Raw genomic sequence first — 14,447 nt, forward strand, 5'->3', positions numbered from 1 at the left:
GGGGGGGGGGGGGGGGGGTCACGTCACTGCTCAAAGGAGACACTGGTATCTGGGGGGAAGGAGAGAGCTTTTTTCCACCTGCCACACGGTGGACAGAGATTCTAGAAGCTTCTTGGTCCCTCCTGGAGCACAAGGGGCAGGTAGGATAGGGGCAGCACGGGGTGTAAAGTAGGGTGGCACCGAGGCGGGTTGATGTCCTCCCTCCTGCCCTTGGTGGTCAGGACGGGAGGGGCAGGAAGACCTTGGAGAGGGGCAGGAACCAGAGCTCCCAGCTCCCACAGGAACCTTCTGGGCCTCCCGGCAAGGTCCTCCATCTCTCTCTCTCCCCAGCTCACCCACCCGTCAGACAGGGATCAGCAACACCAACTTTTCCTTGACTGGCTTCCACGAAGGGCCACAGGAGACGCTGGGCAGGAGGAAGCGGCTCATCAACTTGACTCAGTACCAAAGCAGAACATTCTGTGAATAAGGAGCCCTTCCTCTGAGGCCAAGGAGGAGGCCTGACTCACCTGTGAAGCCCGATGGAACGCACTGGTTTCCCAGTGGAGAGTCTGACCCTCTTATGGGCTGTGTAGCCTTGGGCAAGTCCTGACCCTCTCTGGGCAGTCTCCTACCTCTGCACCTGCCTAAGTTAGAGGACTGAATTGAATAATACCTAAGCATCTGTCCACTGATCAGGCTGATCCAGTACCTTCTTTGATGAAGGAGAAGCTCAAGAGGAGGTTTAGCAGAAGGTGACCCAAAGCCCTAAGGCCCGGGGTAAAACAACAATTTGAGCATAAAATAGGCCCCGAAGCCAGATTCTATACCAAAAAAAAAAAAAAAAAAGTTCCTATTCCAGTTCTGCTCAGCTAGACCTGGCCTCCCCTGCTCCATACCTCATGTGGCCTTGGGAGGGAGAGCTGGCCTCCTCCACTGAGCTGGGACATGCTGTGTGGCCAGAGCAGGAACCCTGGGCCTCCCCATCTGCTGTTGAAGGGAACAGTTCACCCGCTTCTGACCTCACTGCAGCTTGGGAAGCTGAGGTGTCAGTGCCCAGGGCGGCCAGGGCCAGAGGCGGGCTGCTTGGCCTGGGGGGTGAGGAGTTCCTCACTCTCCCCTCCCTCCACTGCCAAGTTCAGAACATGGAACGCCAAGGCACGTTGACATAACCGCATTGCAATGCATCGCGATCCATACGGTCGACAATATGGTTATAATAAAAGCGGACTCTCTGTCCCCTTGGAGACAGGCTGAATAAATATTATTCCTAATGATTATTAAAACTCATTAAGTGTGTTTGTAAGGCCTGGGAAGTCCCCGCGCCGGCCACTGTCTCCACATGGTAGGGAGCCCTGACTTCCAACACAGCCCAGGGGGAGACCCCGCTCTGGGAGGGAGGGTGGAGGCCACCGACTGGAGGCCATCTCCAAGGAAGGAGGAGGACAGAAGAGGCCCGAGTCTTCTGGAAACTCCATCCCACCACTCCCCACCCGGAGGAATTGGCCTCCAGCTGCGGGAAGGTCGTTGCCCCTGGAGACGGTCCCCGGCAAGCCAGAGGCAGCGACCCTGAGACCATCTCCCGCACACGGATTGCTCTCCCTCATCCCTTCCTGTGCGCTCCGGCCCCTGCTGACCTCCCTCGGCCCCAGCTCCGCTAGCAGGGCCTGCAAAGCAAATGCCCACAGGTACTGGCCAGACAGCTAATCGTGATGGGTGACAGGCTTGGTCTACTGGCTCAAGTGGGAGGAGTGGGGAGCCTCGGTGACAGAAGGTTTGTCCTATCTCACAGGGCCGCCCATGGATCCCTCTACCACCCACTTTCCGAGAGAAATCGGTCCCCAAGACTTTTATAAGACATCTCTCACAGTTTTAAAATACTAGTCACTTAGTAAAGAATACCGCACGTGCCAAACCAAACACATCCACAGCTACTCACAGCTGACCTCTGCCCACAACTCCCAGACTGCGGCAGGGCCTGCTGTCCTGAGAGCCAGCTCTGAAGGACGCTCTGCTGCTCACCCAGCTCGCTCGGCCGGACCCAGAGCCAGGATGTCAATGGCTTTCCTGAAGCCACTAGACCTACGCACAGGTCAGCATAGAAAGACCTTGGACCTGGGCCAACCAGAGCTCAGGGCTGCCCCTACCTGGGGATGGCCCCAGACCCGAGTCTGGCTCAGTGGACAGGAACCTGCAGCAGGATGTGCAGAAGGAGCCCAGAGGAGTCACCCAGGGTTCCAGTGACGACTCCGCCACCCCCGCTCCCCTGCCCTGGTCAGGAGCAGCCTTTTGACCAAGCTGCCCTCTGCCCTCCACTGGATGCAGCACGCACCCCACCCACACTTACCGGCAAGCCACAGTCTCCCTTGGGCCCTGGAGGCCCCATCAGCAGGGGGAACGGTGTGGGTCCCTCCAGGTGAATGAAGGAATAGCCGCTGCTCGTCATGGGCCGGGCACCAGAGGACAGGACGCCCACGGGGGCCGAGACCAGGGCCGGGGTGGTCTGTCCACTGGGCGGGGACTGTCTGGGACTGGCCCTGGTGGTCGGGTCATTCAACAGGACATCCCCGGCTGCCTTCCCAGGTCTGAGGGGGTCGGGCTTCTGGGGACCGCTCTTGGGTCCGGCTTTCTTGGAGGTTTCTGATCCAGTGGGTTTCTTGCTTCCGGCAGAGATGGAACCAGGAGAGCGAGTGGGGGGTACAGTTCTGGGAGTTCCAGTGCCCAAGACTGAAGCCACCGTCATGGCTGGTGGCCGAGCTGCTCTGGGAGGGCCAGGGCTGGTGGTCGGCAGAGGTCTGCGGGTGGCGGTGAGGGCAGAGGCTGGCCTCCTGGCACGGCTGGCTGGCCTGGCCTCAGCAGGGGCTACTGTGGAACCGGCGGTGGGAGGCGGGGGCCGGGTGCTGGGGGCCGGAGGCCGGGCCACGACAGGGTTCCTCTGGGCCGGCTTCGCAGTGGGATGGGGGACTTTGACAGGACCTGGGCGGGGAGTGGGCGGCGCAGGCTTCGGGGTGGGCGGAGCTGTCTTAGTAAATGAAGACAGAGCGGCTTTCTGGGTAGGATGAGGGCTTTTCTCAGGGGCTACTGAAGGAAAAAGGACGGAAGGCTTGGTGGAGGGACTCTTAGGGACGTGGGTGGCCGTGACTGGCCATGGTTGGGAAGCCGCGGGGTGAGTTCTGGTGGAGCCAGCCAAGGAGGCAGGGGGCAAGTGGGCAGGGGCTTTACTGCCTGACCGTTTGGCAGGTGGCGGTGGGGTCCCGGCTGGGCCTCCCACAGGGACACGCTGGCGAGGATCTGAGGGGCTAGTTCTTTGGGGTTGGGTGGGCCTGGCGGGAGCCACTGTCACTGCAGGCCCCCTGCCTGCTGGTCGTGACCCCAAGGCAGGCGTGGCAGTGGTCAAGTTCTCCAGGCCTAGCAGGGCCAGGTCACTCTGGAAGGTGAAGGGTCTGCTGGAGTCTTGGGGATAGAGGGGTCGCAGCTGGGGCCAGTCCAAGCCAGCCTGTGCACACTGCTTCCTCAGGTGGGCGCAGTAATTGTGAGCGACCCGCGTCACGGGGTGGATACTGAACTGGCAGAGGGCCCCTTCGAACTGGACAGCACGGGGGCTCATCTTCCCAAAGAGGAAGGTGCCCTGAGGGTCAAGCGTGGGATCCCTGTGGAAGGGCAGCGGGACAGGCACCCGGCGCTGCCCGCAGGCCGTCACCAGAGTGACCGTGCGGCCACGGAGCTCGAGGGCCAGGTGGTGCCAGCGACCATCGTGCACGTCCAGGTCGAAGGCCACAGAGCGCCGAGGCCCCAGGTGGACCACGGTCTTGCCGGGGAGGAACTGCAGGCCCAGCTGCAGCTCATGCCTGCGGCTGCGGACGGCAAAGAGGAAGGCGTGGTTCACCCGGTGGGAGCAGAGACTCAGCACCAGAGCCAGCTCCGTGCCCAGGGCCACGGGGACCAGGGCGGCCGTGGGGGCCTGCAGCCGGGCCCTCTGTGTGAAGATGAAGCCCGACTGGAACGGAATGACCCCCGGGGTGGCGGGGCTCCGGCCGCCCCCTGGCTTTGTCCAGCTGAGGCCCAGCCGCTGAAGGACGTCCACATCTGAGAGAAGAAGGGAGAGGACATCTGAACATAGCGCTGTCCCATGCCAGGGGCCGAGGGCGCTGCACTGGGGCTGTCAGGCACGCACCACGACCCCTGGTAAGGCTGCATCGTCCCTATCACAGCTGAAAACACAGACCTCCCGGTTCAAATCCCGGCCCTGCCACTTCCCGACCCTGTGGCCTTAGTGCCTCAGTTTCCCCACCTATTAAATGGGATAACAGGATCAACCTCAGAAGGACATATGACAATTCAGTGAGGGAACACTCTTTTTTAAAAGAGTCTGGCACAAAATAGCAAATGACAGCTGCTAATACCTAAAGTCACGAGGGCCACCACCCGCCAGTGTCCAGTGTTAAGGTGTCCTTAACAACAATGACACATTTTACAAAGCCACCTCCTCCGGGAAGCAAACCCCTACGTAAGGGGCCACAGTGACAGGAACAGACCTGTCCCCAGAGCTTGGTAAAGGGAGTCCAGGGGACTGACTGTCTCACCAACCCCCTCCAGAACCTGCCTCGTCTCCCCTCCTGTAGAGGTCTCTGCCTGGGTGGGTGGGGCAGGCTGAGGAGCTGACCTCGGCCATCAGAAAGGTGACGTGTGCTGACCCTTCCCTCAGCGTGGCTTTGAAGAGAGCAGAAAGACTCAGGTATTCCTGCAACCTCTCTTCTCTGGGGAAGTGTGTGGACATCTGACTGTGGTCACATCTGCCCCGTAATTACGTTGGCGGGGTTTGCCAGAGGGAAAGGAAGGTTCCGGAATGTTTATGGAAAGCCTTCCTGACCTTCCCTCTCCCGGGTCACTTGATCTCCTGCAGTTGGCTGAGCTGCCAGCATCTACAGAAGCCGGCTCCCGAGATCCGACTCCGCGGGGAAGCGGAGGCTGCCTCCAGAATTTCCATCTGGGTCAGGGCCTCGGGACTCTGCCCAAGTGTGCTGTCCCATCTCTGTGCGAAGGCCATGTCGGGGCTGGGATCCAGCACCGGGCACTTAGTCGGGTCTCAGTTAGCAACTGTGTGGTGGACGGAGGGGTGGGGTGGGGGGCGGAGGGTTCGGCCACTGTAGAACACAGAACTCAGATCTGGCAGCACCTGCCCAGGGTTCCATAGTGGGCTCCAGAGGCGGCAAGACGCGCCTGACCAGACCTGCTGGGAGCCCGGACCCCAAGCCTCAGTTGCCCCTGCTGAAAACCCAGGCAGATGCCTCACCCTAGGGCTCCTGGAGGGACGAAATGGCCACCTTCCCCACCATCCTGTAACTCTGCTCACGTCTGTTCCTGACCCCTGGGCCTCGATTTCCCTGCCGGGAACACACAGGAGCTGGACCAGCCCTGGAGACGGTGCCCTGGTCAAGGGTGTTCTAAGAAGAACTGGAGAGCTCGGGGTGACTGCACAGCTCCTGGATTTAAGACCCCGTTCTTCCCCAGGACTCAAGAGCTGCTCTTCACCTCCAGTCTCCTTCCCTTCTTTCTCATACCTTCGCCTGTCCCAGGCTCTAAGGTGACATAAACCATGGCTTGGGGTGGACCTTGTAGGTCTTAAGCAATGAAACCCTCTTATCATCATGGAATACTTAAAACAGGAGGAGCCACTTGGTGGGGGTGAGGTGGGGGACAGCAAGCCACCTCGCCCCGCCCCAGTCCCACCATGCCAGCCCCGTGCAGTGTGTCCCTCCCCACACACAAAGCCCACGGCCCAGAGGACCACAGCTGGCCAGGGAAGGCAGCCTGCAGGAGGCGTTCCTTCTTATCCTCTCCAGGTGGGTTTCAAAGCCAAAGACCAGCCTGTCTCCAGGACCCCCAACACCTTCTGTAGCTAAGGGACAAAGTCCCAAACTCTGAGACCCGGAGTTTCCATGAATCTCTGGCCACTGCAGAGAGGAAAGGGCAATGCTGGCCCAAAGTCTTCGGATGAACAAAATCGTTTTTAAAAATGGTAAATGCTTTCCATGCGTGTTTTCTCAACTGACCCAACAACCTGTGAAGGTGGACCCTTTACCGTCCCCGCTCCATAGCTGGGTTAGATGGAATCACTTGCCCGAGAGCAAACGGCTTATCAAAGGCGCATCTGGGGCTGGAACCCAGGGCCCCTGACCCCAGGGTCTCTGTTCTTAGCTACTCAGCTCGACTACTCTGGAGCCGCCCAGATTCACTGGAAGGCAGAGTAGAGTCACTTCCAGAATCCCATCAGGGGGGAAGAGACGGGGGACAGGGAATGAATTCATCCCAAGGCCAAGATGGAAGGGCCCGGCCAGCTGGCCCCAGCAAGATCCCTTTATTACATAAACCTGGCTCCACACAGCTCCGGCCGCTCCCCAGGCCCCTCGGAGCCTGACTCAGGACTCTGGACAGCTGTTCACCTACTTTGTGGGGGAAACAGCAAGCTTGGAAAATATGACATTTGCACAAATGTTGCTGGCCGGTAGAAGTCTCTTCCGGGCATGGACCTCCCTCCCAAGGGCCCAATCCCTGCCCAGGTCAGGCCACGGGGACTCCCGGAGTGCCCGCTGCCTGCCCCAGAACACAGGCGGGCGTGGAGGAGGGGGAAGGGCAGCTATTTTAAGAGGCTTTGTGGCTGCTTGACAAACAGATGTGGGAAAGGTTTCGATTTCCGTGGGCAGCTGTGTAGCCGGCCCACTGCCGCCCTGGTCCCCTGAATAGCTCCTCAGGGACAGGCGGGAAGGGAGGATCTCACGGGAAGCAGAGGGTGGGATTCCAGGCTGAGAGATGACAGTTGTGCACTTACTGTCTCCTGAGTGTACCCACTGGACAGAGAGGGGCACCTGAGGCTCATAAACCAAAGTGCCTCATAGAGATCTGCCCCAGACAGGGCCGTGACCATGGCCTCCCCTACCCCTCGCAAAGCCCAGTGGGTCATGCAAAGAGAATGTGCCTGTGAGTGACCCCTGTCTCCTGAGGGAGAACCGAGACACAGTCCCAATCAGGGGCACGGATGTCGGCAGCCCCTGAGTCCTCAGGCCCCTTCCGCCTTCCTTTGTCTCCCCTGGACAAAGAGAAGAGAGAATTACCTTCAGGAGCTCCTTGGGTGGAGGCCAGGTGACAGGAAGACCAGACTAAGATCCAGGCGAAGAGAAAGCCCCTAGGGACAGCAGACAGCACACACAGTCAGCTTCCGCCCTCCGCCAGACCCGGCGGGGAAATGGGGTGGCCCAGCCCCCGTGCCACCCAGGGCTCCCCTGTAGAGGTGCCATCCAAGCCCCCAGGTCCCTGGGCCCAGGCTCTGGAGCAGGACCTGCCTGCAGGGTACCAATGCCCCCACCAGCTCCACAGACAGCTAAGCCAAGGTCACGGGGCAGGAGGACTTACACTGGGTGGCAGGAGACCCAGGGACCAGTTCAGAGCGGGTGCACTGAGCAACCAGGAGCCCGTCCCTCCCCACCCTGGACCTCAGTCTCCATATCTATATGACCTCATGATCTTGAGACCCTGCCAAAGGCCCCTGCCAACGGGCAACAGAGCCAGAGCAGAAAGGAAGGTTAAGTGGGAAGGCCCGACTTGACCATTTGAGTGGCCACTGACCTTCAAGGGCAGGGGAGAGAGACCCCTTTCCCAGGCCCAGCACTGGGCAAGGGCTGCTGCCCACTGACTTATGCAGATGGAACATGGGAAACCAGGAGACAGGAGGCTGACCCAGGTGCACACCGGGCCCTGGGGCTTCTCAATGGGTGACCCCAGGGCGAGTCACTCAGCCCCCTGAGCCTAGGTTGTCCCCATCCTCTCTCTCTCCTAGGCAGGCATGAGGATGAACTCAGCGCCCACATGTTAAGGGCTCAGCCTGTCGATAGTCACAAAGGCCATCCCCCCTGCACACCACCACCACCACCACCCCCTCCCCCACCACCAGCCCTGCACTGAGGCCAGGAGCTACAGGTCTGCTCAGGGGCTCTTGCCAAGATGGGCAGAGGCAACATCTGATTTCACCTTCCTGTGCCAGCAGCCACCAGTGACACCTGAAGCCACTCAGGGTATCTGATCCCCAGGTGGGCAGAGGGGAGGGCGGCACGTGGCCAGAGATGGCCAGGATGCAGGCAAAGAGAGCTGGTCCAGGTGGGTGGGGAGGGCTAAGGCTGGGGTGGGCAGACCAGGGTCCATTTCCAGCTAGGATGGTGTGCAGCTGGGGAGCCCCGAAATCCAGGAAACCCGCATGCCAGAATGGCCGTCCCGGACCCTAGGCCCTTTGGAAAATAAGCTCAGCCTCCATTAGCTTTCCCTACTCTCAAATTTAATAGCGATTCCCATCAACAGCAACCATAACTTGGGCGCTTTGGAAGACACTGGTGCTTCTCCACCCACAGCCATCCCTCCATCCTGCAGTCACATGTGGACATGGACTTCAGAGGACTCCAGATGAATCTGGACAAGCCTAAGCCAATCCTGGGAATGGCATGCATATATTACTCAAATGTGGCCAATGAGATGGGAGTGGTGCCTGTCTGGGAACCTCAGGAAAGTGCTTTAAAAGGACAAAGAGGTTTTCTTCTAGCCTCTGTATGTCATTGAGTGAGGACATCCCACTTGGAGTTGTTGCAGCCATTTTGCACACGTGAGGTAACAAGCCTCATATACAGAGGAGGATAGCAGAATGGAAAATAACGCGTTGAGATGCTGAATTATCCAACCCTAGCATTGCTCTTCCTTGGGGCCTCTTAACATGGGAAGCAATAACCCCATTATTATTTAAATCATGCTGAATTGGCACTTCCCTTACTTGGAGAAAACTCATTTGCCCGCAAGCCGGCTGGAACAGCTCCCAGGTGCTGATGATGGTCCCTTTGCACATCCTGCTCCATCAGCTGGACCCTGCTCTCTGCCTGGTCAGTTCCCACACGTCCATTAGCTCCCAATTTGCTGTGCTCTCTGAGTCACACCACACCCACATCAAGTACTTGGTCACCACTGTCCACTTCCCTTCCTAGAAGACGTCCCCCAAGGGCAGAGTGAGCTGGCCTGTTCCCTCGTCCACGCCTGGCAGACACATGGGAAGTGTCCAGTGCATTCTCACGGGATGAATGAAGATCAGCTGGAATCACAGGGCTCTGGGCCTTGAAGTGTCCTCCCAGCACCCTCGTCCGGCTCTGCTCTGGCTTTCCCAGCCCCGCCCCCCCCCCATGGCCTGCCCTTGGGCTCACCAGGGCAATGGTAAAGGTCAGAATGCCCAGGTGCCAGGTGAGAAGGGCAGGGTAACCCCCTGCAGACCTCCCACACCAAGCCAATGGCAGCCTCATTGGTGCTGGGAAGGATCACAGTGGCCAGAAACTGCACCGACCCAGAACTTCCCAAGAGACATTGTTTAATTTGGCATTGGAGAAGACCAAGGTGGGGACGCGGGGACAGGCACCTCCCCATCAAGGCTTCTCTGCACATAACTCCTTCTTCACTACTGCTTCCTACCAGGGACACCCTCCAGGATACGGTGGCCAGATGGACGGGGAAGAGCTGTCCCCTGCATCCTGGTCTCGACAGCCCCAGCGGCGCGCCCACATACCAAAGGCTCTGAGAAGTCCTGCACCAAAGCAGTACCCACACTCGCTGCCATCCTGCAGCCCCCCAGTCCAGAGGACCCGGGAACTCATTTGTCCTGAGAATGCCTTCTCAAAGGACATTGCTCTTCTTCGCCTTTCTGAGTCCCTGCCACCCCTTCGTCTCTGTCACTGTCCCTCCAAGCCCCTTCTTCTCCTGGACTCTCCATGCACCGGCCCTCACTCCGGGCGTCCTTCCCTGTGCCCTGCCACATCCTCCCTCCTCAGAATGTTTCCCAGGCTGACAAAGGGAGGCCAGGCGGGAGAGAGGAGCTCAGGGACACCCATGTCCTCCTCGATGGATCGCTCTGGTGTGGCTAAGGCAAGACGATGACTCTTTAGAAACCGGAGGGAAAGATTTTAAATCCTCCAAGCTCAGGAGAAACAAGACTCGGGGAGGATGGAATGGAATCTCCTCTTGGACTAACACCGTGGCCTCTAGCCTGCAGGCCGGCCGCCCATTCATTCACCTCTGCAGACACACCGCCCTGCTCGATGGGTGCACTGACCCACGACTCCCCAAGGGTAGAGCACATTTGAATGGGAGAAGGTCCTTAAAGATCACCCAGGGGCCAGACTCCTATCCCCTGAGAGGAGAAACGACTCCTCCACGCCACAGACCCCACCGGACAGTCTCCGGTGGAGAAGAAACTGGAGGCCTGTGGGGCCTTCCTGCATGCCAGAGACCACAGTCCCTGCCTTCACCAACAGGAACAGAGAGGTAACCAGGGAAGCCAACGAACCATCTAGTAAGTAAGCTCCGGGCCTGGAAAGTTGGCTCCCAGGGGCCCTGCTGCTTCTTCCCTCCGGTTCCAATCCTGTTTAGCTACTGTGAATAACGCTGGTGCCGGTGCTGGCTCGGGCTGTGTTCTAGCAGACTTCTGTTTCCACCACCGCCTGTGGGCCCTGGCTCAGCGATACCCGGGCTCCAGGATGTCGGGAAGACTCAAGCACAGGGGCCAGGGAGGACAGGAGGTGGCCCTAAGCACAGCCACAAGAAAGGGGCCCCAAGAAGGGCACCCAGCTGTTCCTGTCCCTTGCCAAAGGCCCTCTGCAGCCCACCCGTCACGGCTGCTCCTGGACAATGAGGCGACCAGAACCTGCACCCTATCTGGACGGTCTTTCTTCTGTCCTTGTCACCTGGACACACACAGGACCCAGAGATCCACCCCAGCTTAACATTCCCGGGAAGCTCAGAGCTCAGATCCGCAAGAAGGCGGCCCTGTGGACACTACTCCCGCGGGTGAGCTGGGAGCCATGGAGTGGCAAGGGGGTGGCCATCCTGCCTGCCTCCGTGGCACAGCCAGACCTTGTGTGCCCAGATGGCCACACCCAAAGTCCTTTCTCCATACCTTACACCTCCTCCATGGGCACACAGACAGGTCATCCGTCTGGACAGGATGCAGCCCAGAACTTTCCCATTGACTCACACACCCATTCAAGAAGTGAGTAGTAACACAAATAACAGCCGCCATTTTTGAGGACTTACTACATGTCAGGCGCTGTTCTGAGCTAGCCATCCCCAAGCCCTGCCAGCTGGAGATGGGCATGCCCCTTTGTGGGTCAGAGAGGTGAGAGGCTTGCCCAAGCTCACAGTTCAACCTCGAGTTGGCCGGGTTGCAAGCCCCCTGAAGTTAGCCCGGGAGGCTTCCCTACCACCCTCCACCACCAAAGGGCTGGCACTTCCCCATGCCAGGCCAGGCAGTGAGGGCACCAGAGGATCCCCGACGCAGAGATGGGGGAGCAGATCGGCCAACAAAATAACAGGGAAAGTGTTCTCAGGAAGGGCAGAGAAAACTGGTGACATTTTGAGGCTGGTGAGACTGTGGAGGGACCGCAGGGCTTACAGAAGCAGAGGAAGGGAACATGTTCTAAGTGCAGAGAGGAAAGGCAGACAAGCAGGGGGCGGGGATGTCATGGCGCTCACTCTGGTGACCGGTGGGGGAGCAAAGCTGGGAGGCACACTAGAGTCAAAGGGCACAGGACCCACAGCCAGGGAGACAGGGGGAGGCAGGAGCTGGCCTCAAAGCAGTGTGACTGCCCATTTGCCCAAAGCTTGGGCTGGGTGCTGGGGTGCTTGCCTGGCACAACTTCTCTGCCCAACCGCTGGCATCTGCCCTGGCTCAAGGTCTTCTGGAGAAAATGAGTCAGCACGGCGCTCACTGGGGCTGTGTGCGTGTGTTGCGGTGGGGGTGGGGGAATCTCAACCAGCCAGCTTTTTCCAGGACTTGGGGAAGAAGGGGGGGGGCATCATCCCCCTGATTCCAGCTCAGAGGGGCGGGGCATGGTGGGCCGGGGCGGGGCTACAGCCCTGACCAGCCTCCTGGGAGAGCCCTTTGGGTCCTGCAGCATGGAAAGACAGCTAGTCCTGTGTTTGAGCCCCAGGCCACAGGGCCCAGGGCTGCTCCCAGCCTCGCTCACTCCCACACACACCCACACGAAGCGACTCGCCCTTGCACACCCTCGCTCTCTCCAAAAACTTCTGCACAAGCTGGGAATCCCAGCCCCTGGGTGCCAGCTGTGCTCAGCCCCGCCTCGGAGATTCCCTGCCCTCCTCTGGCCTGGGTCCCCATCTGTACAAGAGGCTGGATTTGGTGATCTTCCAGGGCCCTTTCTGCTCTGACACGCCGGCTCTCACTTTCTCTCTAGCACTCGGGAGAAGGACAGGAACTAAGTGCTCCCCCAGAAGCTGAGAAACAGACACCCAGACACACACACACACACACACACACACACACACACACACACACCCTTCCAGAAACGCCGGGACGTGCAGAGCCACACAGACACTGAGTCGCGAGCAGAGCCCCCGGACCGGGAGACGGAGAAACGTGTCCACAGCCTCACAAGAACCGATGGAACCAGAGACGTACGGACTGGGACCTGCAGACACCGAGCCACTGGAACACACCGAGACCGCCCCGAACAGAGATCCTCTCCTCCCCCAAGTGTCCCCAAAGTTCCCACTCTGCAGGTCTCCTGCCGGACGCTCCCCGCACCACCACCCGCCCCCGGTTGGCTCCACACCGACCCTCCGGGCAGGTCCCCGCCCCATAGGGACCCGGCAGCAGAGCCCGGCGCTGCAGGGCAGGCAGTGCTCGCCAACCCTCGCCCGGCTGGGAGAGCAGCCCCTGTTAACCCCTGGAGTCCCGCCTCGCGGAGAAGCAGGAAGGGACAGGAAGCTGACGTTCCGCTGGAAGCGTCCGGCGCGGCGGGGNGGAAGGATTTGGGGGAAATGAAGGCGATTTAAAGTCTCGGCCCGCGGCAGCTCTCCACCTTCCCCCTCCCCGCGCCGGGCCGCCCTCTGCTGCCCCCCTGCTGCCCCCCTGCCGGCCGCGGCCAGGGACACAGCCTCAGCCGGCCCGCCACGGCCCCGCTGGGACACCAGCCCCCTCTTCCTTGTAAAGATGGGGAAACAGATTCACCGAAACAAGGGATCGCCCAAGGCTGCACAATGACTGACGGCAGTACCTGGATTAGGAATTTCTGACCTGTGAGACTGTAGGTCCTCAAATCTACGGGGCGGTTTGGAGGAAGAAAGGGGATAGATTCTAATCCTGAAAGAATCTCAGAGTTTCAAGGACAGAACTGGGAACAGGACTTGGAGTACAGACTCCCACAACAACCAGTGTTTTCACCCCCCGACACCCACCAAAAAGATTGCTTCACCAGATTCTGAGCTCCCGGGAGAAAGAACGTGGTGGGTGGGCGTGTTTGTGTTTGCTCACCCTCCTCTCCCCTGCAGCTCGGTCAGAAACGGGGATTTAACTCCCCAGAGTGGAGCAGACACCCTGGGATCCCACACTGGAGCGCAGAGTTGCACGCCTTTGCCCGCCGCCGGTAGATTCTCACATCCCCAACCCCAGGCCAGCAATGAGACTAATCCCCACCCCCACCTCCATCTCTTTGGGCAGACGAAAACACACACACACACACACACACACACACCCCAAATTCAGATACACGCTCACACTCATTCACATGCAGGTATACAGCCATGCAACTCAGGCTCACGTAAAAAACACCCTGGGATGTCTGGATTCAGCGCACACTCGTGCACAGGAGTGTTTGCACTCACTTAAATACACCCTGTGCTGTCCATATCCTCCTCAACGTACACATCAGCGCGCACACCGCACATACACACTCCCACGTGCACATACAGCCCATGTACCCAACCAAATGCACACACATACACGCACGCACACTCCTCCACAAGTGTCCACCACACTCATGCACACACACACACACACACACACACACACTCACGTCCCAGGCTTGTACCCACCTCTGCACACGCGCGCACCTTTACGCACATACACCAATACTCCTAGAGCTACAGGAGTCCCCAGGCACTTACTGTGTCCCTAAGTGGGAGGCTGGCCGGTCGGTCCTTCCACGGGCGCCTAACGGCATTTGTATTCATGGGTCCCCGCAGCCCTGAGGACATTATTGGACGTGAGACTGGGCACCCAGGCGGCCCTTCCTCAAAACCACTGAGGTCACTTTGAGTGGGTTTCTTTCCTCCAGCAGCTGAGAGTAGCCCAGGTCTCTACCAGAAAGACCCGTGGGTCACAGTGACCATGACAGTGGCAATCCNTGCGTCCTCGGGCTCCGGCGCGAGCTCCGGGAACTGGGGGCGGCTCATAGGTGCTGAGGCCGCGGCGCTCGCCGGGCCTTTTGAAGTCTCCGCTGGGGGCGGGGAGGGGGCGCTGAAGGCGGCCTTTTAAACCGTGGCTGCACGCGGGCTCGGTGGAGCAAGGTGTCTGGTTTCAACAAACTTTAGGAAAAGTCCCAAACCGGAGCGGGGGAGGGAGCCGCAGGACTGTGTGCTGCTTCCTGAAG

General features: G+C 59.6%; 1 protein-coding gene across 5 annotated transcripts in view; it reads right to left on the bottom strand.

Moving 5' to 3' along the window:
• The window catches only part of Col27a1 (collagen type XXVII alpha 1 chain), a 126,587-nt gene extending 112,540 nt beyond the window's left edge, over positions 1 to 14,047 (bottom strand). For 4 of the 5 annotated variants that reach the window (XR_007340633.1, XM_048783134.1, XM_048783132.1 and 1 more), the window contains exons 1-3: positions 13,963 to 14,047; positions 7,092 to 7,162; positions 2,327 to 4,065 (exon numbers count right to left, since the gene is read on the bottom strand). Coding sequence is in view for 4 of the 5 variants with exons in the window: in XM_048783134.1 (XP_048639091.1) it covers positions 2,327 to 4,065; positions 7,092 to 7,162; positions 13,963 to 14,018 (1,866 nt within the window). In the remaining variant the exon portion in view is untranslated. The remainder of the gene's footprint in view (positions 1 to 2,326; positions 4,066 to 7,091; positions 7,163 to 13,962) is intronic. The other variant, XM_048783133.1, reaches the window with a different exon arrangement.
• Between the last annotated feature and the right edge of the window lie 400 nt (positions 14,048 to 14,447).

The sequence above is a fragment of the Marmota marmota genome, unplaced genomic scaffold (assembly GCF_001458135.2).
Source record: "Marmota marmota marmota unplaced genomic scaffold, marMar, whole genome shotgun sequence".
Classification (NCBI taxonomy): domain Eukaryota; kingdom Metazoa; phylum Chordata; class Mammalia; order Rodentia; family Sciuridae; genus Marmota; species Marmota marmota.